The 24,758-nt window shown below is 39.2% G+C and overlaps 2 protein-coding genes and 2 pseudogenes across 3 annotated transcripts; 1 reads left to right on the forward strand and 3 right to left on the reverse strand.

Annotated features, from left to right (window-relative positions):
* Positions 1-10,748: 10,748 nt before the first annotated feature.
* On the forward strand, positions 10,749-15,210 carry LOC143554394 (rhamnogalacturonan I rhamnosyltransferase 1-like). Of its 2 annotated transcripts, none has more exons than XM_077044158.1 (8): positions 10,749-11,681; positions 12,231-12,298; positions 12,691-12,779; positions 12,877-13,039; positions 13,126-13,415; positions 13,719-13,923; positions 14,018-14,175; positions 14,676-15,210. In XM_077044158.1, the coding sequence occupies exons 1-8, from the start codon at positions 11,396-11,398 to the stop codon at positions 14,950-14,952; spliced, it is 1,536 nt and encodes a 511-aa protein (XP_076900273.1). In that variant the 5' UTR covers positions 10,749-11,395; the 3' UTR covers positions 14,953-15,210. The 2 variants fall into 2 exon arrangements, with proteins under 2 accessions (XP_076900273.1, XP_076900274.1); XM_077044159.1 differs by having other exon boundaries at positions 10,749-11,675.
* A 2,374-nt stretch (positions 15,211-17,584) lies between these two features.
* LOC143554362 (uncharacterized) lies at positions 17,585-18,458 on the reverse strand. Its single transcript, XM_077044130.1, has one exon. The coding sequence runs from the start codon at positions 18,417-18,419 to the stop codon at positions 17,811-17,813; it is 609 nt and encodes a 202-aa protein (XP_076900245.1). The 5' UTR covers positions 18,420-18,458; the 3' UTR covers positions 17,585-17,810.
* A 1,828-nt stretch (positions 18,459-20,286) lies between these two features.
* Positions 20,287-21,187, reverse strand: LOC143554387 (putative F-box/LRR-repeat protein 23 pseudogene; annotated as a pseudogene).
* Positions 21,188-23,157: 1,970 nt separating this feature from the next.
* Positions 23,158-24,129, reverse strand: LOC143554388 (putative F-box/LRR-repeat protein 9 pseudogene; annotated as a pseudogene).
* Between the last annotated feature and the right edge of the window lie 629 nt (positions 24,130-24,758).

Below are 24,758 nucleotides of genomic sequence, written 5' to 3' on the forward strand. Positions count from 1 at the left end.
GTAGATTTTGTTTAAAAGAAAAGGATAAAATAAAGAAAATAACAAAGTTACTCTACTATCCTTGATTTAACAGATAAAAATAAACGGTGTTAGAAAAAAGTATTAAAGTTGTAAGTTTTAGAAATGTGAGGTAGCCATTTGTAATAAATTCAAAAACCATACTAAAGTTGTGTAATTTGACAAATCACAGGTACCAAAATGGCATTTAACTCTATAAGTAAATAACATCATATCATAGATTTGTTAGAGAATATATAATATGGGATCGTCAACCTCACGTAGCGCGACGTGGAAGAGAGAGAGCATATGAGAAGATAGAAATGAGACCGGCCTGTGGAAGAGAAGGCTTTGTTCGTGAAGAAGATGTGTTGGTGTTGCACCTGTAGATCGACACTTACATTCTTATCATTTATCAACATAGCAGATGAAGTGTGAGTAAAAATTAAAAAGGATTGTCATAACCTTTCAAATGAAAAGTTTTGATATTGTCACACTATCAAGTTTGACCTATATATTGCATATTATATAGAATTCATTTACATTGACAAGGCTTACAATAAGGTATCCCATTGAGTGATTTGGGATAGTCTCGAGGAAAAATGGATTTCTTAGAGATATGTGTCTAATTAGGGATATGCATAATAGTGCTAGGACAAGCATTTGTAGTGGGGATACAAACTTCCTTATCGTGGAGATCGGCCTTCACCATAGTTCTAGTTGTTGAGTTGGACCTGGTTAACTCGAACATTTGCATATATGTGTAAAAGAGATTCAAACTCAATCACTCAAATTAAGGGTTTCAAACTAACACTGCATTCTTGAGTTTTTTATTCAAGGGATTGGAAAATAAATGATAAGAAATTTTTTATTTTTTCATTCTTGAGTTTTTTTATTAAAAGAAAAGAAAAAGAATGGAAGGAAAACTTAAGCCCTTTTTCCTTCAAAATTTTCCTGCCAAATATGGCCGGATTGTGAAGGAAAGTTTATATTCCATTACCATATTACCAATTTACCCTATCTTAATTCTCTTTTCCATGTTACTATGAGGACATAATTGTAAAGTTATCAATTTTTTTCCTATCTTTTCCTTCCAATCTAACTAAAGAATGTAATAAACACTTTTTTTTCTTTTCTTTTATTTTAACTAGAGAATGTCTTCTAAGTATATAATTTCTTTTCATTTCTTCCTCTATTCAATCTTATCATTTCTTTTCCTTGTATTTTAAACCCGATAATGCATTATAAGGATTGTAAATGAGTTTGTAATAAAGTTGTAAAAGGAAAGTATAAGTTTACAAGTTAGAAACAAAGAGTGGTAAAAGTTGTAAATGAGCTAAACGGTCATAAACAGATTGCAGGGCCAAATATATAAACTTTATCTTTAAACATTCCTAAAAATGAATTTTAAATGACTACTCCCTTTAATTTTAGTACAATCTAAGCATAACTCATTTACTAAATAAGTTAACCCAATTGAAGAAACACTAAGTGACTCCGGGCAGATTACGGATAATCTGGGGGTTAAATAGATGTTTCCCACGAGGGTTAGGTCCGGCAAAGATGGTTGTTCTTCAGATGACCTGCAAAACAGACACCGTGAGCTCGTCACTGAGAAGGGGGGGGGGGTACCTCCTTGTGACCACCCTCCGGCGTGAGAATCAGACTAGATTGCTCTTGAATATAAGTGTATATTAAGAGAAATGACTAGAGCAGATATATGAGAAGATATGATAATAAGATGTAAGGTAATGATACCGTTCCAAGGTGTTGGAGTATTTATAGCCGAAGGTAGGTTTCCAAGCAGGTACAGCCAGCTGTATAATATTCCTGTTCTACCAACTGTGGGCTACGCACGTGCCATGCTGGTGGTTGGTGGGTAGGAAGCGGCTGATAGTGACATGGCCGGCTGTGTACTGTCCTTTTCCACCAACTGCAGGCTATGTACGTGCCACGACAAGGGTTGGTGAGTAGGCAGCGGCTGATAGTGACATTAAGTACTAGAGCGTGCTCCTCGTCGTACTGTTGTCAGTGAGCTGTCGCTGCTTTGGTCAGATCTTTTGTCCATACCTTGGCAGGTATAGTACAAAAGATCCTCCAGTAGCGTACGGACTGGCTCATTTGGGCGGGAGTATTCCCGGCTTTGGGCGGGAGTGTTCCCGGCTTGCTCATTCCTTCTTCAGGTGACATTACTGAATTATTTGAGAGTTAGTGCCTTGTGCGTGTAGCCTTGCTGTTAGTGCGAGTAGCCTTCCCTGATGGCTAGTATCCGCAGCTGCGGGAACAGGCGGGGTACGTCACCATTGGGAGGCTTTTCCTGCGGGAACAGCTTGCGTACTGCGCATAAGGACGTCATCTCTCTGAGCATGGTGGGTCCTGCGGATCTAGTTGGTCTTTGCGCAGACGTCCCTCTTTAAGGTGAGTCTTGCGGGTCCAACCGCGCAGACGTCCCTCTTCGAGGTGAGTCTTGCGGGTCTAACTGCGCAGACGTCCCTCTTCGAGGTGAGTCTTGCGGGTCCAACTGGGCTCTGCTGGGACCTACCTCTTCAAGTCCCCCCAGTCCAATGTTCTTCTCATGAATTGTTAATAAGTGAGGTGAACTTTTGGACTTAAGCAAGGGGTTTTGAAAAGGGTTTAGTTTTAAGGTTCTCCGCGGGGATTCTTCCCGCGGGTTTCCTAATGTCACGTGCAGAAATTCCCGACTTTTCTGCTTGATCTTTGGGTACGATGCGGGTAGGTGTGTAACCTCCTCGCAAGTCAGGAGCGTTGAGTTTCATTTGTGTAGATTCTCCACGAGGTTTTGGTAGTTGTAGACATAGTGATCAATTATGTTTAAACAACCAATTCCATCTTGGAGTTTCAAACAATCTAGTTCTCAACGTTCCCGCTATGCGGGGATGTTATTTCCCTTTCCACAAGCATGGCCCAGAAGATCCTTCTTGGTTTCAATTCCCTGCGAGTGCTAAGTATGTGAAGGGTTTTGCCTTGACACTATACTCGCACTCGTCTTATAGTTACTTTACTTCCAAGGTATTCTTGGCGTCAATTCCCTGCAGGTGCTAAGTATGTGAAGGGTTTTGCCTTGACACTGTACCCGCACCTATCTTATAGTTACTTGGTTGCCAAGGTATTCTTGGCTTCAATCCCCTGCAGGTGCTAAGTATGTGAAGGGTTTTGCCTTGACACTGTACCCGCACCTGTCTTACGGTTTCTTGGGTACCAAGGTAAGGGGGTATATTCCCTCTTATTTTTGAATCTTTGAATCTTTTTGAATCTTTTTGAAATTCGAAGAGTTGGTGAAAGGATAAGAACAGTCCAAACTGTTGAAGGGACGTTCGTGTCGTCCGACGGTTTCTTCTGACAGTTTCAGGACGTGCAGAAAGTTATGGCAACGTGACAGTATATGGTCATTCCAAACGCTTTTTCAGGCGCGTGGGTGCGATTTTTCGGGCGCGTGGGTGCGAAGTTTATGGCGCGCGTCCTGTCAACAGCTGTTGCCAGCTTGCTTTTTCCACGTGTCATAGTTTCATTGCACCTGCGTTTTCCTCTCTCTTCCGCATTAAATTCATCGCATTCATTGCGATGAGTATATAAAGGGAGGAGAGGATGCATCTCAACTCACAATTTCACTTCCTTCTTCTTCTAAGCGATTTCCGGCGAATACTCTAACTTTTCCGTTGAGCATTCTCCTGAAATCGTTATTTCATACCTCTAAAATGTCTTCTACTCATGATCTTGAGGCCACTGCCGAGGAGTCTGACGTGTACACCGAGAACCCGATGTCCACGTCTGACAAGGACGATAAGAGTACTGCTAGCGAGTGCCAGTGTGCTCTTCCCATCGACCTTTATCAGTACATCGTCAGGAAGTTCATGCTCGAGCCGTTCGAGCCTGAGTTTCCTGAGCCTTACCAGACGGTGTACGATGCCCCCAAGGGCAAGATAGGGGTATATGCTGCATTCTTCGTCTATGGGAATCTCAGGTTCCCATTGACGAAGTTTGTATACCGTGTTTTGGAGAGACACGGTGTGCACCTGACGGAGGTACACCCAATGGCGATCGCCAAGATCCGCCATTTTGAATGGGTGTGTCTCATTCTGGGTGTGGAGCCCCATGTCGACCGCCTGATGACCTTCTACTCCTGGAGGTGCATCCAAGGCTGGTACACCTTGGTCACTCGGATCAAGGGTTTGAAGATTTGTGCTACCGAGCGCAGTCTTCGGTCTTTGAAGCGGGAGTTCTTCTACATCTCTGCCCGTGTCGTCCCCATTGCGATGACATTCAAGAACGGGAGAGCACTCCCGAACCTTCACGCCTCCAACTATCAGGAGGCGGAATGGTTTGCCAAGATCTCTCGGATCCAGACTCCGGTTTACCGCTTTGCGGAGTCTGGAATGGTGATGCTCGGGATGAGCCGGGTGTGGAAGGATGCTGGGACAGAGGCGCCACAGATTCCTATCGTCCTCGAATACGGTTTGAACTCTATCCCTTACGGTATGCTTCATATTATTTACTAATTTAGGGTTTTTGTTCTAACCATTTCTATTTATTTTCAGAGGGAAACAACTTGCAGTCTCTTCTGCAGCCGCGGGAGAGCGGTGGTCCCGCTCGGTTGGGTACTCGTGCTCTTGACGAGAATGAGTTGCCCATCCTTGAGCAAACGGCGGATCGGTTTGTGGAGGTCTACCCGCCGGGCCACGAGATCCTGAGCGCCACGCGGCCAGGTAAGGGATTATTTAACCCTCGCCCTCTCAATGCTCAAACCTCTGACGGAGTTCCTCTAATTTTGTCATCTTCTGATGAGGAATCCGCAGATGGTCCTTTCTTCGCGAGGAAGAAGAAGGCTGCTGGCGGGAAGGGCAAGGCGAAGGTTGCCTCCACTGCCGATCAGGGGAACCGGTCCGACTCGGAGACCGAAAGTGAGGAGGCGGCGGGGAACCCTGGTGGTGGTGAGACAACTGTCTCGGAGGTTGAGACAGCTGCCACTTCCGCGCGACCAAGTTCTACGACGGTGACTGGCGTGAAGAGGCCAGTTCCATCGGGTTCGTCCCCGCCCGTCAGAACCTTCAAGATTAAGAAAACTCGTAAGTACTTTTTATTTATCTTACCCGCAATTCTTTCCGCAATTGTTTTTAATATCTTGTCTTCATGCAGGTGTGGATGTAACTGCATTCCAAAGTGATGCGGGGAGGAGCAGTTCTGGACCCATGACGGTAGGTTTGGTCAACCTACCCGAGGCGATAACCCAGGCGGCGGCCTGTTTGCAGCATTGGTTCAGTTGCTCATCCTGTTGAGGCAACTGTTCCAACTGTAACGTCATCTCCGCCGGCTGTCAGTGCTATATTCACTGCATCCTTCACTGAGCCGGCGGTGATTGTTTCAGCGGGCTCCTCCGCAGCGGCGGCCACGGTTGTGAGTTCACTTCCAGTGAGTTCACCTCCGATGGTCTCTACCGCGGCGGCTTCAACCGTGCCTCCGGCGCCGGCGACTACCTCGTCCCTGGCCGGTTCAGCAGGTATGTTCAGGGTTGGGGCTTCTAGCCAATCTCTGCCTCCTTCCCATCTGCCTGACCTCTTGGATGGATATCCCTTAGGTTCGGGTGATGGGTTTGACGGCTACCGGCCTGTTGTCGACCCTACAGGTGCGTAGGGTTATTTTGGCCTTTTATCTCTTTTATCATTTTTTTTCTCTAACTGTTTTTTGTTTTATTGCAGTTCGTGATTCCAACGAGGTGTACGCTCCTCGGTGGAGTATCCGCCGGGGAACGACCCTCCGGACTGCTGCGGATTGCGTCGAATGGGCGCGCCACGCCGCCCCAAGCGGTGCGTTGGGGGAGGCAATGGCTAGCTACCAGGAGGGTAGGCTAACCAATGAGCTTCGAATTCTCCTTGCCCGGATGCAGCCGCGCGTCGAGTTGCTTTGTCGTGAAAACGACAAGTTAAAGACGGCGTGTAGCCAGGAAGTGGCTCAGGCGTGGGCTATCCGGGAGGAGAACAGGAGGCTTTCCGCCGTTGCTGCGGAGAAGGAAAAGGCCTTCAAGGCCCTTGAGGTTGAAGTTCAGGCCCGTCTCGAGGCCCGTTCCAAGGCTACCCAAGCTGTTAACGAACAGCTTCGGTTGGCTAAGGAAACTGCGCGGAACGCGACCGAGAGGGCCACCAAGGCTGAAGCTGTTGCTGAGCCTCTGCGCGCCGAGAATGAGGAGCTTAAAGCCAAACTAGAGAGACTCCAGCAGGCTCATGATGCCTTGGCCATGGAAGATGCCAAGAAGCTCCAAGAGATCTTGGACCAGAGGGGCATGCTTGACCACACTGAGCGTAAGCTGAAGGGCGTTGAAGAGGCTGCAGCTAAAGATGTGTTGCTTGCCAACCTTACTAAAAACGAAGCCGAACGCGCCCGTGATGAAGCTCAAGCTGCCCTCCAGGAGGCTCTGGTCACCAAGGAATGGCTTCTACGAGAAGCGTTGTCGCAGGTAAGCTTAGCTTCATAATGTCTTTACGCTTTTCTTTATACTTAGAAAAGTTTTTGATATACTTATGTTTTGTAGGTTGTGCATCGGGTTCTTACGAACACATCTTATGACGATGCCATGAGCGCAACCCTCAACGCTTCTCATGAGGATGGGGAAAAGGCTGGCTTCCTGCTTGGTCAAGGGTTTGTTGAGAAGGGCATCCCGCCTTCCAACTTCCCTCTATATGACGTGGACACTGAAGCTACCTATGACCAAGCAGTGAACCAGTATGCTGCCTTCCCGCATCCGGTGGTGGAGAAGGTGAACGAAATTGCTGCTGCTGATGATGGGCTAACCATTCTCAAGACTTTCCTTGAACCGCCACAGCCAACTGATGGTGCGGGTACAAGTGGGTTTGGAGGGAGTGGTCCTGAAGCTTGATCTTTTAGATCCCTTCCCACTGTTAGAATAGATTTACGTTTTTGTATAGATTTATATTCTTGTATGCGGGTATGTGCCCAGCCATTCTTGTAATACTTGAATTTTATGGAATATAAATATTTTGTTAATGCCTTGCCTTGTAAACCTTATATGTTTTGCTCATGCATATTCTAGTTTAATTTGGTACTTGTTTTGCCTCATAAACAAACAATATATGATTCGCTCATGCATACTTTAGTTTAACTTAGCAATTTTCCAAGAGTTTTGGATAAGTTAACCTTTCGACGCGTGGTTGTCAATAAGTTAGTGTTCAGTTTCCTCTATCATGAGTGTGCGGGTAGGACCGTCACTTTCATTTAGTGGGATGACCAATCTTTACCTATAACTGACATGCGTGAAGGTTTTCCTCATCTTTTCCTTAGAAATTTTTGCCGTTTTATGTTTATGCGGGTTTTTCCGCCTTCCACACGTAACGACTTCCCCACTTATTTATGCGGTGAATACCGGCATATCAGTGTGTAAAGTTCATAAGTATAAATGTAAGACCATCAGCGTCAATGTGATAAGGAGAATCATTTCCATTAGAAGTGGCTCTGGGCCTTTTCTTTACAAGTTTGGAATTGATCTACATGCAGACTGTGTAATTGAGCTCCCTTCCATGTTCTTGGGATGGGAGTGTCATCGAGCCTTTCGAGCCGATATGCACCTGGTTCGGAATCTCGTTGTTTACGCAGTATGTAGTCTCCAACATTGAAGCTGTAGTTTCATTCGTGTTTTCCCCAACTGGGGTTCTACACGCATTAGCCTGCTCAGCGTTCATTACGCCACGAGGTGCGTGAGTTTCCCATCTCTGACAAATGCTTCGACGACGTCCTTCAAGTCTAAGCATTCCTCGGTGGTGTGGCCTCTTGTCCTGTGGAAGTCACAAGATTTGCTTTGATCAGCGTTTGGACGCTGTCGGATAATTGGAGCCTCTGGCCATGGGAGCCTCTCGGTGGCGAATATCTCGGTGACGCTTTTGGTGAGTGGCGTCCATCTGGAGTTCCGGTTTGACGACTGCATGTTATCCTTTCCGCCTAACCGAGGGTGCGAGCCGGATGAGGTGTCAAAGTTTACCCTTGACTGCCAAATACCTAACTTCCTCTTTTTGTTTAGTCGGGCGGTAAGGACATTGTTTTCTCTTGTTTTCTGAGTGTAGAGGTTTGTGCTCTGGGGAAGATCTCTACCGAGTTGCTTGTCCGTTTCCGCGAAGCGTTTAGCTGTTGTCATGATGGCATCCCATGTGGATGGCATGCCGTCTTTACCCGTCAATGTGCGGATAAGCTCTGGGTATTCGGCGCCTTGGATGAAAGCTGCGCGAACAAGATCCTCACTTATGGTACCCAGACTCAGCTTCTTTGAGTTGAAGCGAGTGATGAAGTCTAGTAAAGACTCATCTTCCTCTCGGATGCAGTTGAGGATCGTCCATTGTTCTTCGGTATACTTTCTTTGTTGACTGAAGTGTTGGCTGAACTTCTGTTGGAAGTCTGCCCAATCGTAGATGTGGTGGACCGGTAGACGGTCAAACCACGCTCTAGCCGCTCCAACTAGCGTCATCTGGAACATATAACACCACGTGGGTTCCGTCCAGTTGCTGACGGTTGCCCCCGCTATGAATCTGTTCAAATGATCGTCTGGGTCGGATATACCATCATAACTGCCGATGTTGGGCATCTGTTTGGCACTCTTCGGGGCGATTGCTTCCGCAATGTCCCTTGCAAACTTGGACGTTCCCGCATTTGCAACAGTTGGTCTAAAGGCTTTGGAGAAGTCACGTGGATTTCCACCCGCGTTTTTTGGTTTGAAGGTTTCTCCAAAATTCCTTCTCGGTTGGAAGTCCGTTTCCTTACGCTTCTCTTTCGCCCTATGGCGAGGGTTTGCGTCGCTGTCGGATTCCTCCTGATCATCATCCCAGTACTCGCACTCATTGCTCATGTTGAGCTGTTGTCGAGTGCTTCCGAATTCGTCAGCCTGTTGGAGTGAACGTAAGCATTCATCCAACTCAGCTTGGAATTCCCTCTGTCGTGCTTCCGCCCACGCTTTAACTTGATCAAGTGTTTGGCGGGGGAGCCTCGTCTGTTGTCTCTCCAACTGGGTATCGGTGAATCCCAGTGAATGATTGTTTACTGCACTTGCCCCGGCTCGGGTAACCGGAGTAGTGTTCGTAAAATTTGTGTACTCGCCGGTGTTCCCCCCAGTAGCTGGGGTTGTGGTTACCGGGGTTTCTTGGTCACTCGCTGGTCTTGTCACCGGAGTAACCTTAACCATCTTTCCAGAAGTTTTGAAAAAACTGAAAAAGAATTAGTTCTAGGTTTTTCCCACGGATGGCGCCAATGAAGAAACACTAAGTGACCCCGGGCAGATTACGGATAATCTGGGGGTTAAATAGATGTTTCCCACGAGGGTTAGGTCCGGCAAAGATGGTTGTTCTTCAGATGACCTGCAAAACAGACACCGTGAGCTCGTCACTGAGAAGAGGGGGGGGGTACCTCCTTGTGACCACCCTCCGGCGTGAGAATCAGACTAGATTGCTCTTGAATATAAGTGTATATTAAGAGAAATGACTAGAGCAGATATATGAGAAGATATGATAATAGATGTAAGGTAATGATACCGTTCCAAGGTGTTGGAGTATTTATAGCCGAAGGTAGGTTTCCAAGCAGGTACAGCCAGCTGTATAATATTCCTGTTCTACCAACTGTGGGCTACGCACGTGCCATGCTGGTGGTTGGTGGGTAGGCAGCGGCTGATAGTGACATGGCCGGCTGTGTACTGTTCCTTTTCCACCAACTGCAGGCTATGTACGTGCCACGACAAGGGTTGGTGAGTAGGCAGCGGCTGATAGTGACATTAAGTACTAGAGCGTGCTCCTCGTCGTACTGTTGTCAGTGAGCTGTCGCTGCTTTGGTCAGATCTTTTGTCCATACCTTGGCATGTATAGTACAAAAGATCCTCCAGTAGCGTACGGACTGGCTCATTTGGGCGGGAGTATTCCCGGCTTTGGGCGGGAGTGTTCCCGGGTTGCTCATTCCTTCTTCAGGTGACATTACTGAATTATTTGAGAGTTAGTGCCTTGTGCGTGTAGCCTTGCTGTTAGTGCGGGTAGCCTTCCCTGATGGCTAGTATCCGCAGCTGCGGGAACAGGCGGGGTACGTCACCATTGGGAGGCTTTTCCTGCGGGAACAGCTTGCGTACTGCGCGTAAGGACGTCATCTCTCTGAGCATGGTGGGTCCTGCGGATCTAGTTGGTCTTTGCGCAGACGTCCCTCTTTAAGGTGAGTCTTGCGGGTCCAACCGCGCAGACGTCCCTCTTCGAGGTGAGTCTTGCGGGTCCAACTGCGCAGACGTCCCTCTTCGAGGTGAGTCTTGCGGGTCCAACTGGGCTCTGCTGGGACCCACCTCTTCACCAATCTACATAATACACGATATATTCATCAAACGAATAACACAACCATTCAAAAATCTGAATATTTTCAACAATACACACCCGAATTTCTAACACATTTTAAATAACTTGTTATTACAATATACACCAACCAAATTATTAACTTTCATTCTTTTGTATTTATATGAAAAAATAGACATACCACTTCTAGACTTGTATGATCTAGCAATTTTAAATTTGTACAATACTCTTCCTCTTGTCACTTTCATCACACTAGATCTTCCTTTCACACCCCTTTTGCTATAAATTTCATACTAAAAAAAATAAATTAATTTTTTTTTTCAAAATTCAAAATTCAATCTTTTGAAATTATTTGACCCATGTTAATAATAATCTTGGGTGTTCAAATTCCATTTCATTATTATAACACTTATAATACAATAAAATATAATCAAAATAAATGTTCATCTTCTCGTGATTTCCCACCACCTAATTCTCACACTTTCAATAATCATTGTTTATCACTCCCTTCTAGGGTTCTTATCAATATTATCATTATTCATTGATCCATTCGGCAACACCTCAAATCCTACTCTAAATTCATCTTTTATTCACACCTATTTCCCCAAATTAACCTCATTGTAATACCCAAATCTTGAATTTTTGAATATTCATCTGGGTCACCCTAATTGGTCAAAAGATTCAAAAAGATTGAATCTTTTTGCAATTTTATGAACACCCACCTCAAGATTTGATCTGGGTATTTGAATTAGGGTTTGTTTTGATCAAATTGTTCAGTTTGGTGTTATAAAGATTGAATCTTTTTGCAGTTTTATTAACACCCATCTCAAGATTTGATCTGGGTATTTGAGTTAGGGCTTGTTTTGATCAAATTGTTCAGTTTGGTGTTATAAAGATTGAATCTTTTTGCAGTTTTTTTAGCACACAACTCAAGATTTGATATGGGTATTTGAATTAGGGTTTGTGTTTATCAAATTACCCAATATGGTGTTATAAAGTTTGGATCTTTATGCTTTTTAGTAATGTTTTGAGGATAAAGAAGAGATGTGGTGTGAAGAACAGAAATGGATGTTAGATCTGAAAACAGTAGTGTACAAGTAGTGAGGTGGGCTAAGCTACCGGGTCAAGTAATCCAGAGAACCAGGTTACAAGTGTGGTTTATTAGGGTTTGTTCGAGTATTTTGATTTGGACTTGTTTGGTTCAGCTTTTGACTGTTGGTGAACTTTGGCATCCGAAATTTTTTACGGGGTTTTTGAACCCTGTAAATGTATCCGCCATTATGTCCGCTGAGGTCACAACGACCGTCCCAACGCCACCACCGCCACCGCCAATGCCGCCGCCAAGTGAGTGTCGTATTTCTTGAATCAAAATTTGTTAGGTTTATGTTAGTCTGTGTATCCTTTTTAGAATGTTAGTTTGTTAAGCAACATTAATCTTGTTAACGGATATATACTGGCTTGTAACATGTTCGTGTTCGTTGGTTTAACTTTAACCGAACAAACAATCCAACACGAATAACCGAGCAAGCACCAACTAAAAGTAAATGTGAATAAAAATCTGTCGGGCCTAAAAAAATTCGTAAAACTAGACAAAATTTTAACGGATGATATTTTATTATTGTGCAACTAGTCTAAATTGTAACGGGCCTAAAAGATTAAATGAATATGTAACCTAGCGTAAACGAACAAACTTAAGCAAGCGTAAACTAAGGAACGGACATAACCAAGCGTAAATGAACGACCGAGACTCGTGTTCATGTTCGTTCATTTAACTAAATGAACAAAAAGGTTTGTTCATGTTCGTTCTTTTATTAAACAATCTTTTTATTAAATAATCGAACTTCCCGCCGAACGATTTACGAATGGTTCACTGAAGGTTTATAATTCTTTGTTGTGCAGGGAATTACATAAGTAACGGGTTCCTTAAAGTTTCTTGTAACGGTGGTTTAAATCAAATGAGAGCTGCGGTTCGTTCTTCTTTATTTACCTTTATACCTTATTTATGCTTAATTGCTTACACAAATTATGTTTAGTTTCATATTTTGATAGGGTTTGATATGTTATATATTGAATTTAGAGAAGATAGTAGGGATAAAAAGGAAGAACGATTATATTATTATAAACGTAAAGAACGATTACAAGATATTCCCGGGCCTAGCCCTCTCTCACCGCATACACGGGAGCCATGGCAATGCCATCTTAAACCTAAAACATACTCTAACCTCCCTATTAGCTATTGATAACTATTTATAGAAATATAAGTTGCACTTGACCCCCTCCTAAAATAGACAAACGACATTTAGACTAGAAACTAGATACGATTCCTATCATATTTTCATATCAAAATTTGTTATTTCAGATATGTGACATGGTGGCAGTTGCTCGTCCTTTAAATCTCACTTTGGTTGTTCCCGAGCTCGATAAGACATCTTTCTGGGCCGATCCTAGGTAATTTTGTATATTTTAATAATAATAATAATAATAATAATAATAACCGTGTGTCCGTGTCTTTGTGAGCATGTTTTGAGTTTTGGTGTTGGTTCAGTGATTTTGAGGACATATTTGACGTCGGGCACTTCATCGATTCACTAAGAGACGAAGTCCGGATTGTTAAAAGATTGCCAAAAAGATTTACAACAAAATATGGATTCCAACCGTTACGGATGCCACCTATCAGTTGGTCGAGTGAAAAATACTATCTTGAACAAGTATTTTTAAATATTTAATCTTATTTGAAGATTTGCTTTTACAAAATAATATGATTTTTTGGTTACAATTTCGTACCAAATTGCAGATATTACCACTTTTTGACAAGCATAAGGTGATACACTTTAATCGGACGGATTCAAGATTAGCAAACAACGGGATTCCATCTCATCTTCAAAAGCTGAGGTGTCGTGTTAATTTTCAAGCGTTAAAGTTTACGCCTGCTATTGAAGCTCTTGGGAATAAATTGGTCCACGTTCTTCAAGAAAAAGGACCGTTTTTGGCGTTGCATTTAAGATACGAGATGGATATGTTGGCGTTTTCGGGCTGCACACATGGTTGCACCATTGAAGAAGCCGAGGAACTTAAACGATTAAGGTAAAAAATTAAAACTTTTGAAAATAAAAGGTGTATTCACATGCGAGCTCATTGTTTGTGGAACTCAAACCGTTTTATTCACATGTGAATTTATTATACTTGGAACTTTCTAAATCATCTTATTCAAAAGATTGTATTATAAATGAAATAATATATAATATTTATAAATATTATATGACTTGCAAATCATCTATAAAAAAATTTAAACTTTTGAAAAAAGTAGGTTGGCCCGCACCAAATAGTAAATGCATGTTTTCACCCGTTATCTAACATGCCCGATTTGATGGCGATTGGTGTTTATAGGTATGCGTTCCCATGGTGGAGAGAAAAAGATATTGTGTCGGAAGAAAGGAGATCACAAGGTCTTTGCCCTCTGACACCTGAAGAGATAACGTTAATTCTACAAGCACTTGGGTTTGACCAAAACACACAAATATATATTGCTTCCGGTGAAATTTACGGAAGTGAAAAAAGACTCGCAGCGTTAAGGGCTACATTTCCTAGGATAGTAAGTGACTTTTGACTTTTGACTTTTGACTTTTGATAGATGGTATATGATAAATGGTCTTTTTGACTTTTAACTTTTGGTTGTAACTTGGTAGGTGAAGAAAGAAACGTTGTTAGATCCGGAAGAATTGAGACAGTTCCAGAATCATTCGTCTCAAATGGCGGCTCTTGATTTCATGGTTTCGATTGCTAGTAACATTTTTGTTCCTTCTTATGGTGGTAATATGGCAAAGCTCGTGGAGGGTCACCGAAGGTATGCATGCATGTGTGCATATTGCATAAAAACATATAGATATATGTATGCTTGAGGGTCAGCTCGTGTTTTATAAGCATTTATAGCAATATACATATTAATTATAAACTTTATATATAACATAGTATATATTAGTTAGTTTTCATTATAATTTTATAGTAATAGATATATAGAAATATATGTTTAATATATTAAAGAAAAGTTATATAAATAATAGGCTCATCTAGACTCGCGAGCGAGCTTGAGATCGATAAGTGAAGCTCAAACTCGAGATAGTTTATTAAACAAGCTTATTTTTAGGCTTGAGCTCGGGGATCGAGCTCGTTTAAGTGCCGATCGATTCGAGCTTTTAATGAGCCGATCTCGAGTAGCTCACGAGCATCTTGGCTTGTTTACACCCCTGTTTTGTTCAGTGATTTATTATTATTGTGATAATATTAAATCTGTTATTAAATGTTTGCTTAAAACAAACATTTTGACCCGTTATCCAACCTGTTCAGGTACCTCAGCTTCAAAACAACAATCCAACTAAACAGAAGAAAACTCGTAGAATTGATAGATTTGCACCAAAATGGGACAATGTCATGGGATGAGTTTTCAAACGCTGTTAAATCCTCACACGAGGACCGAATGGGCCGACCAAAACACCGTACGATAATATCAGAAAAGCCCAAAGAAGAAGACTACTTCTATGCGAACCCCGAAGAATGCTTCTGTGAGATGTCAAGTTGTAACAACTCCACAAGTTTCACAAACATGACAATTTTAAGTTTTTAACTAACTTTCATAGAAGCAAATATGGTCAATGGATGTAAAGAAGCCATCAGAAAGTGAGATTTGTGGGTCGGTTGCAAATAGAGAATGCGGGAGTTATTTATAGTTGACGGGTGCGCTAAAAGGAAGCATCGCGTGTAAGTTAAGTGGTGTTTATGAGCATAAAGATTTGTTCTTTTATTTTGTTTATGAGCTTATTGTTTCTAGTACAAAATATATAAGAATGCATATTCTCTTTGATAATTATACTAAGATTTTTCATGTAAGTTTTCCATATGTTGATTCTTGTTTTGGTAGATTAACTATTTTCACAGTGTCATTTAGAAACATGTATTTTGACCCTTAGCAACTTCCACTTACCGACACGTGTAATGCTCATCATATGCGGTTATGCACATGGGCATAAGCAAAATAGACTCGCACGTCTATACAACATAATATGTCCACAATACATCCAAACAAAATACTCCTCATGATCCAAAACAAAGACACAAAAACATCATAGAAGGATTATGGTCAATACACAGTCCGACTGTATATTGGCTACCTAATAACTAGACTGAATCCATTCTGCCGAGCATAAGACATGCTGTCGATGCAAAGAGCAAGCTAAAATACAAATGTAAGGAACAATGCCACGACTATAGGAAGACCGAGCCTAACGCTGAGAACACTCTGAAGTCTAAACGACAAGAGATTGGATCTAATGCTGCCTGCACATCACCGACCACACAGAACGAAAATCTTATTCCTTGAATAAGTCACTCTTTTTTAATCATTGTCAACCCCTTGAGATGAAGATATAAAACAACTATATACAGTTATACACTTCTTCATGTTTGTTTTTCAGAATTTGTTGTATTTACAAAATTTATACTAATAAATGAACATATTGGTGCTTACAATGCTTCATCAACATGCAAATGTGCACATTGTTGTAATAATCAAAGAAAGTAAACAATTTTACAATTCTATCCTTTTGTTGGTTTAAATGAATTGATTAACTTAAGAACTAAACTTAAAGCACCTTGTATAAGTACTTACACAACAATTTTTAACATAATTATGGTTATTGGATGCCCTCCTATACTGCATACACACACACACAAAGATATATATAAAATCAAAACACATAATGTGATACTGCACATTATGAGAGTCCGGGACGGTTAAGACGGAGATGATAATGCACTCATTATAATCCTGCTGATATATTCTAATTAATCGCCATTTCTGCCTGTAATTTTGCTTTAAGAGACTGAACTACTAGGATATGCTTAGTTTTCAAAAAGGAACGTTCAAACAGCCGCTTAATAAGCCTTTATGCGGAATGCTAAAGTTCTTCGTTTACTGCTCCTGATTACCTTGACTAGCAGATAACTAACAAGTAGAAGGTTATAAAACTCCAGAAATTGGTTAATTCAGCTTCTATCAATCAAATAAACATTATTTTGTGATAAACCATTCAAAACATATCATAGTAATATTCTTGCTTTTGTGAGTAAAATTTAAGATTCATAAAGTTTGTCCCTTTAGGGTAACAATCAACCATAAAATCCTCCCTATTGGTATTTGTTTCAGACTTCTCAAGATTATGTCAATTATACAAAAGAAGGCAATTAACTGCAGCATGCAAACAACTTTCACATAGTCTCTATTTTAACATTGCCTGTATAACATGATCAATTTTGCAATACTAACTCACACAAACAACTAAGTAAGAATCTTGATTTGCAGATATCAAAGCCATGAAAATCATATTCTAACATTGCCTGTATAACATTATCAATTTGCAGATATCAGAAAGAAGTTCATAAATCATAATATATAACATATGAAAAGTTAAACAAGATAGCCAACCGATCAATCGTTTGGCTCTACAATATAGCTCAAATCACAGCAAAATTCAGTATCTTTTATTCTTCCTGTTTCGGTTTCTGATCCAATGAATCTGAACCATCCGCAACAAGTTTTTTTTTTCTTTTGATCTAACTAGTTATTGATTTCTAGTTCAATGAAATCCAAAATCAAAACTCAAACGCAGCAGATTTTGTGAGTAAAAATCAAGATTCACAAAGTTTTGTCCTTTCTGAGTAATAAACTCTCCCCAAACCATATCATATCAAAGGCATAAAATTGATCACAATTCATATTATAATCTAACAATAATAACTTTGCCTGCATAACAATATCAATTTGCAGTAATCAAAACAAGATAGCCAATCAATCAATCATTTGGCTCTAAAATGATCAAAATATACTCAAATTCAGTACCTTTATTCCTAAACTCAACAATATCATGCAACTAATATTCAGTTTTCATCTCAAATACCTCAAAATCTCCTTAAAAATAAAATCTTTCATCTCCCTATTCCTGTTTCACTTCTAGTTCTTGTTTCGCTTTCTGATCCGACGAATCCGAACCATCCGCAACAAGTCCTTTCTTTTGATCTAACTGATTATCAACTTCTAGTTCAATGAAATCCAAAATCAAAACTCAAACAAACCACCAAGTAAAAATCTTGGTTTTGTAAGTAAAAATCAAGATTCACAAAGTTTTGTCCTTTCGAAGATATAACAACCCCCCCCCCAAATATATATATATATATATCATAATTCATATTATATCAAATCCATAAAAGTGATCACAATTCATATCATAATATAACAATTATAACATCCCCTGTATAACATTATCAATTTGCAGAAACCAAAACAAGATAGCCAAGAAACCAATCATTTGGCTCTAATCATCAAAATTATAACAAAATTCAGTAACTTTATTCCTAAAATCAATAAACCCATGTAACCGATCCTCAAATTACCTCAAAACCTCCGTAAAAATCAAATCTTTCACCTCCCTATTCCTGTTCTTGTTTCGGCTTCTTATCCGACTCGCCCGCAGCATTATTATCCTCCTTCTGCTTCTCCAACTGAATATTCACCTCTTCCTCAGCATCCTTCTCAGCCTGCAATATCACCCCATAATAATCCGGATGAGCCTCCATACACTTCTTCAAAGCTGACGTGGCATCATAACATTTGTTCACAATATCTTCACCATTCTTCTCTCCTTCTTCCACACATTTTTCCCAGCTAATAAATGTCTCTTTACACTCACCTCCTTTCATAAATAAACAAAAACCACATTCACCTTCTTCTTCATCTTCTTGCTCATTAGGGTTTTGGGTTTCTTGAATTTCATTAGGGTTTTGGGTTTCTTGGGGTTTAGAGGATGAATTAGTGAAATCTTGATCTGGGTTTTGGGTTTCTTGGGGTTTAGAGGATGAATTAGTGGAATTTGGATCTGGGTTTATGGGATTATTAACTGGGGTTGAAGATATAGCAGCCATGGGTTTAGGGTTTTGGTTTTCTTGGGGTTTAGAGGGTAAAGTTGCAGGCTTTGATTCTGATTCTGGTTCTGGTTCTTGGGTTATGGGTTCAGATGGGGATGAAAACAAAGCCCCCATGGGTCAAAAGATATAATTATTTTTAGCCCTGTAAATTATTATTATTATTATTATTATTATTATTAAAAAGGATCCAATTACAATAGAGAGCTGGATAAGCGAGCAACAAGCTGCGCCGCCACCCCCCTTTTGAATGTCAAACCCGATCCTATTAAAAACAAAGTTATGGTTCTTTGGCGTCGATAAGTTATTGTGCACGACCCGTTGAACTTTTTTCAAAAACGTAATAGCTTCGGAGACAAGATATAATATTATTTTGTGTTTTCGGGTTCGGAAAAAAAGAAAAGAATTTAAAGATTTTATGCGTTTTCGAGTTGAAAATGAGAAAAGAATAGTTACGGTATGATTTATAATAACTGGTTGAGGGTAAATTAGGGACGGGTGTAAATATTTTTTTCCTTGCTTGCTTTCGAGTTGAAAAATGAGAAATTAATGAGTTTATGGGTGTATTTCAATAATTGGGTGAGGATAAAATGGGGATTTTCAGAGAGTTAAGTTTAATTAAACTATTTTCTCTTTAAATTTTTTTAAATTGAATGGACGAAAACAAACCTTATTTTCCTTTCTTTTCTCTTCAATTTTTTGGTCAAAGAAAACTCGGAAACGCCTTTTTCTCTGCTCGTTGAATTAGACTCGGGAACACGACCGTTAGGGTTTCGGTTTCTAGAAATTTGACGGAGAAGGGAAAGAAGGGGTTGGAACTTTTTTATTTTTATTATTTTTAATGGTGAAGGTGTTATAGAATATTGGGATTTTGTTGACCTTTTCAACTTTGAAAGTTAACCCCTTTATCAAGTCAAAGTTTTTGAACTATTTGCATGTTTTTTTAATATGAAAAAACTGGTTTGGAAGTTGGAAATCACGAAACCTTTGGATTATTTTGACTATCAATAAAATCAATGGTATTTCTAGACTGTAGTTTACTTGTTTAAATTATGTTATTTTATGTTCAATTTAACTCGTTAGGTGTTTATACAGGTATTAAAATAAAGTTAAAGAGGTTAAACATGGCCTAATTGTGTAAATTATATGACTCGAACAAGTTGATTGGTTAGTTTTAGTATAACTCGAACACGACTTGTTTTCCAAAAGGGCTAAATTAGTCTTTCCAAGTCATAACTATTTATTAAACTATATAAAAGGTTTTGTAACGTTTATACATTTTATAAAAGTTTATGAAAAGAGATTTGGAAAGTAAAGTGGTAAAGTAGCAGCATCATGTGTCTAGTTTACATTGTTTGTATGGCTTAAGGGGTCTTGTAATGAGGGTTTAGCATGAATGATAACAATACGTCTCCGAAATTTGGAATGCCCAAAATAAGTACTAGAATAATAACCTTAAATAACAAAAAAAATTCCCTCCCAAAATTGCCCAACAAAACATATTATTAGGTAATTTTTTATAAAGTTTTATGCCTTCATCGAGACCGTGCTCTAGACATCAGCCGAGCCTTGTATAGGGTCTGAGATGACCCTAGATAACATATTGTAAAAACATGTAAAAACACTACCGCTATTCATGTAATATTTTGTTTCGTGTGTTTTTTTGTACCGTTTGCTCGAAAATAGATGGCAGCATAGAACATAAGCAAGACAAAGTTGTACATGTGAAATTAATCCAGATGCTCTTTAAACCAATTACTAAGATCATTATAATAACATATCTTTTTTAAAAGTTGAACAACCATCAAAGCAATTTCATTTCAATTCCAAGAACAAACAATGATTCAAAAGCAAACATATTTAGAATTTACCAAAGTTTTTTCATAAATTAGGAAATTAAATCATGAACAAAACGTTTATTATCAGCGTATCTGAGAAACGTCGAAAAGAAGAACGTTCTTGCAGGCAACGATTAAGTCCCCTTTTAGAACAACCTAAGCCCTTCAAAAGAATCATTAGGAAGTTTGAGATGTTTAATCTGTTGTAAACATCTTTTTCTTGTGTACCCATTTAACTCAAGGTGCATGCTCCCATGCAAGTCAAGTGATTCAAGGCGAAAACAACCATCCAGTATTGCAAGCAACCCATTGTTTTTTAAGCCATTGCGAATGAGTTCAAGGTGAGTTAACGTAGGTAGGTTTTTCCCAATTGCTAAGGCTATCTCATTATCTTCCATGAGGAATCTAAATGGTCGTAGGTTCAGTTTAAGTGTTTTTAGCATGGGGCAATGGCGGCCAACAACTTCAATATCTTTTTTTGAAACGCTAGTTGCAACAAGGACAAGTTCCTCCAATAATGTTAATCTCTTTAAAGGTTCACTCCATGTTACAAGAAAAGCACATATAACTGCTAGACGTCTAAGCTGACTTGATCTGTCAGAAAAAAATCCAATCACGAATGTTAAAATAACAAACCATTCTAGTTAAAAACTATGCAAATTTAAAAAAAATGCAAACATGCATAATTACATATTTACAATACCTGTCAGCAACATACTGAAGAATATGTTGATCACAAAAGAAAAAGATGGTTAAATCATGCAATTGGCCTTGGCTTCTATATACAGCTTCCTTACACGTCTCTCGACATAACCCTTCATAAACTTGTCTCGGACATTTTTTAATGTAAACGACCCTCCACAAGGAAAGGTCCTTGCACATTTCACGCCAAGTAGTGCACACTTTCTGTACATTTTGGAGTATGTCAACCGCACCGACTCTTTGAAGTATTTTCAACATTAAATCTGACGGGAGCTCCAACCAGTTCCTTGTTGGTTTTCGTGATCGCCATAGTTGTTTTAGTTTCTGAACTAACTTGAATTTCATTTTTGGTTTTGATTGCATTGTCACTTTAACATTCAAAAAGCAAACAAAACATGTTAAACCAACTCATTTCATACAGTAGTATATAATCACTTTCATAATTTAACTGAACGAACACGAATGATGATATGTTTGTGTTCGTTCATTTAACTTTAACCGAACATGATAGTAAACGAACACAAAAGAACAAAAACAAACAAACTTAAACGAGCATAATAGAACAAGCATAAACGAATACAAGTGAACATAACTGACACACACACACACATGCATATGCATATACATATATTTTAAAGAACAACGAATTTATCAAAATATAACAAGCATAAATGAACAAACAAAACATGTGTTTTGTTCATGTTTGTTCATTTATTTAAATAAACGAGCTTCCCGTCAAACTTTCCACCGAATAGTTCATGAACATTCGGTTCCAACCCCCCCCCCCCTCCAATATAATAATAATAATAATAATAATAATAATAATAATAATAATAATAATAATAATAATAATAATAATAATAATATAATCAAAAACAAATAAATATATCATATCAAAGCCATAAAATTGATCACACCAGAATTTTATAATAATAATCTGATTGATTTCTTGGCTATCTTGTTTTACTTTCATCCTTTACTTTCTTCATTAGAATTACTGAACTTTGAAAATAAATTGACGAAGTGAACTCACATTACAATGAACAAGACAATAGTTGTGGCTTCTGACAAACTGCTACTCTGTAGGAGATGATTGATGAAAAAAGAAACAAAGAATACATGTACATATAATGTTTTTATTTACCTCATTTTATTTTAGTTAAGGTCAAAACTATTTTAAGGAATGTAGAAATTAAAGGATTTTATTTTAGCAAGAACTGAAAAGAATATATTGTTTATTTACCAGATTGATTTTGGATAAGCTCATGAACACATTAGTTGTTTTCATTTACCCGATTTTATTTATTTTAGTTAAGATTAGAAGGATCTTTGCATTTATATAATTTATTTTGGTTTATCTCTTTGTTTGTTACCCTTTTTTTTGCATGTTTATCCTTTTGAGTTTTTGAATTAGTTTGCAGGCTTTTTAATATGAAGCAAGTGATTATAGGAATGGTAATGGGTCGGGGTCGGGCAGATATCCCCATTAATTTGTTAAAAAAGTCTTCGTTGGGATTTTCAAATACATTTTCTTACCGTTATAATTCTCTAATATGAAAGTGAACTTCAAATAATTTTACAATAATCGTCGCTTGTATGAAAATTTAGATCGCCTCCCCAATATGAACTAACATTTGAGTAGCCGTAAAAAGAGTATTTGCACTTTTAATCCAATGTAAACAAACACACAATCAAGTTATATATATAGTCTATTTTGACTATTTTTGTACTACGCTAAAGACAAAACAATGTCAGTATGCGCATAACGCGATATCAAATGACCTGGCCAGCCAAAATCAGTACGCACGTAAAGCGGTATCGGACGTGTAAATTTTGTTCAGTTATCATCTTTTATGATTTTTGTGCAGTTAATTTAACCCAACCCGTTTCGACCCGAAACCTGTTTTTATGACCCTTTCTGACCAAACCCAAACAACCATTTTTTTTGTTTGACCCTTTTGGACCCTAACCTATTCCGACCATAACCCTTTCTGACCTACCCGAACCAACCCAACCCGTTTATCAGTCCTATTTACAACATTACTTATCATGAGTGAAAACTACTAATGATGTATACATATATATAGCCCAAGTGAAAACAGGTGGCAACATAGAACACAAGCAAGACCAATATTACATGTGCTGTATTAATTAAATTAGTATTTATAACCAATCTTATAAACAAGTTGTGCAACCATCAAAGAAATTACATTTCAATTCCAAGAACAAATGATGATTTAAGAACATTGATTAAATTGTCGAGAAAGGTCAAAAAGAAGAATGTTCTTGCATGCAACAATTACGCCGATCTCCTTTTAGGACAACATATGCCCTTCAAGAGAATGATGCGGAAGTTTGAGATATTTAATCTGTTGTGAACATCTTTTCCCTAAGGTCCCTTTAAGATCAAGGTTCATGCACCCACGCAGGTCAAGTGATACAAGGTGACAACAACCGTCTAGTATTGCCAACAACCCTTTGTTTTCTATGCCGCTATGAATGAGTTCAAGGTGAGTTAACTCAGGTAGGTTTTTCCCAATTGCTAAGGCTACCTCATTATCTTCCATGCGGTATCTAACTGCTCGTAGGTTCAGTTTGAGTGTTTTTAGCAAGGGGCAGTAACGGCCAGCAACTTCAATATCTTTTTGCGAAATGTTTGTTTCAACAAGGTCGAGTTCCTCCAAGAATGATAACTTCTTCAAAGCATCACTCCATGTTACATGAAAAGCACATCTAATTGCTAGACGTCTAAGCTGACTTGATCTGTCAATAAACAAAAAGTTACGATTTTTTATTTTGTGTAAGAAGTTAGTAACAACCATCAACAAACTAATTTAGTAACGATCTAATGAAGTTAACCATTATAGTTAGAAACTATGCAAATTGTATAAAATGCACAAAATGAATAATTACAAATTTACGATACCAATTAGCAACATACTAAGAATCCGGTGATTGCAAAAAAACAACATGGCTAAATCAAGCAATTGGCCTTGGCTTCTATCCACAGCTTGCTTACATATCTCCTGAAATACTCCTCCGCAAATCTGACATGGAAATCTATTAATGTAAACGACCCTCCACATGGAAGGGTCTTTGCATATTTCACGCCAAGAAGTGCACACTTTTTGCGCATTTTGGAGTATGTCAACCGCACCGACTCTTTGAAGTATATTCAACATTAAATCTGACGGGAGCTCCAACCAGTTTCTTGTTGGTGTCCGTGATCGGCATAGTTGTTTCAGTTTCTGAATAAACTTGAACTTCTCTTTCGATTTTGATATCATTGTCACTTAACATTCACAAAGCAAACAAGACGTGTTAAACCAACTCTTTCATATTGTAATATATAATATCGTTCCTAATTGATTGGTATGTAAACGAACCGAATGGACACAAATGGGGGCATGTTTGTGTTCATTCATTAACTTAACTCGAACACGGTCACAAACATATGATCCGGAAATATTTTGTGTTCATGTTTGTTTATTAAGAAAACGGGCATACTCGTGTTCGTTCGGTTAAAACCTAACCAAACAGTCCACAAACGTAAAGTACACGAGAACAAAAACAAACATAATTGACCAAACATAACCAAGTGTGTCTGTGTGTGTAACACTGTAACATATATATTTGTTTAGTTATAACTACTCACGTATTAATTAAAATTTTAACGAACGCAGATAAACTAACATAAGTGAGCGAACAAAACACGTGTTCATGTTCGCTCATTTAATTAAAGGAACATAAATGAACTTCCCTTCGAACAGTTCATGAACGTTTGGTTCACTTATAGGCCTGTTGATAACGGAGAAAAAGATGCCAGACACGTAGATATCACAATTCAACAACCGAAGAAAAAAAACAACATTAGAAGAACTTTGAAAATCAATTCATGAAGTGAACTCACATTACA

This window comes from Bidens hawaiensis, unplaced genomic scaffold, assembly GCF_021521415.1.
Source record: "Bidens hawaiensis isolate Kalapana, Puna unplaced genomic scaffold, B.hawaiensis_p1.1 tig00017670_1, whole genome shotgun sequence".
NCBI classification, from domain to species: Eukaryota; Viridiplantae; Streptophyta; class Magnoliopsida; order Asterales; family Asteraceae; genus Bidens; species Bidens hawaiensis.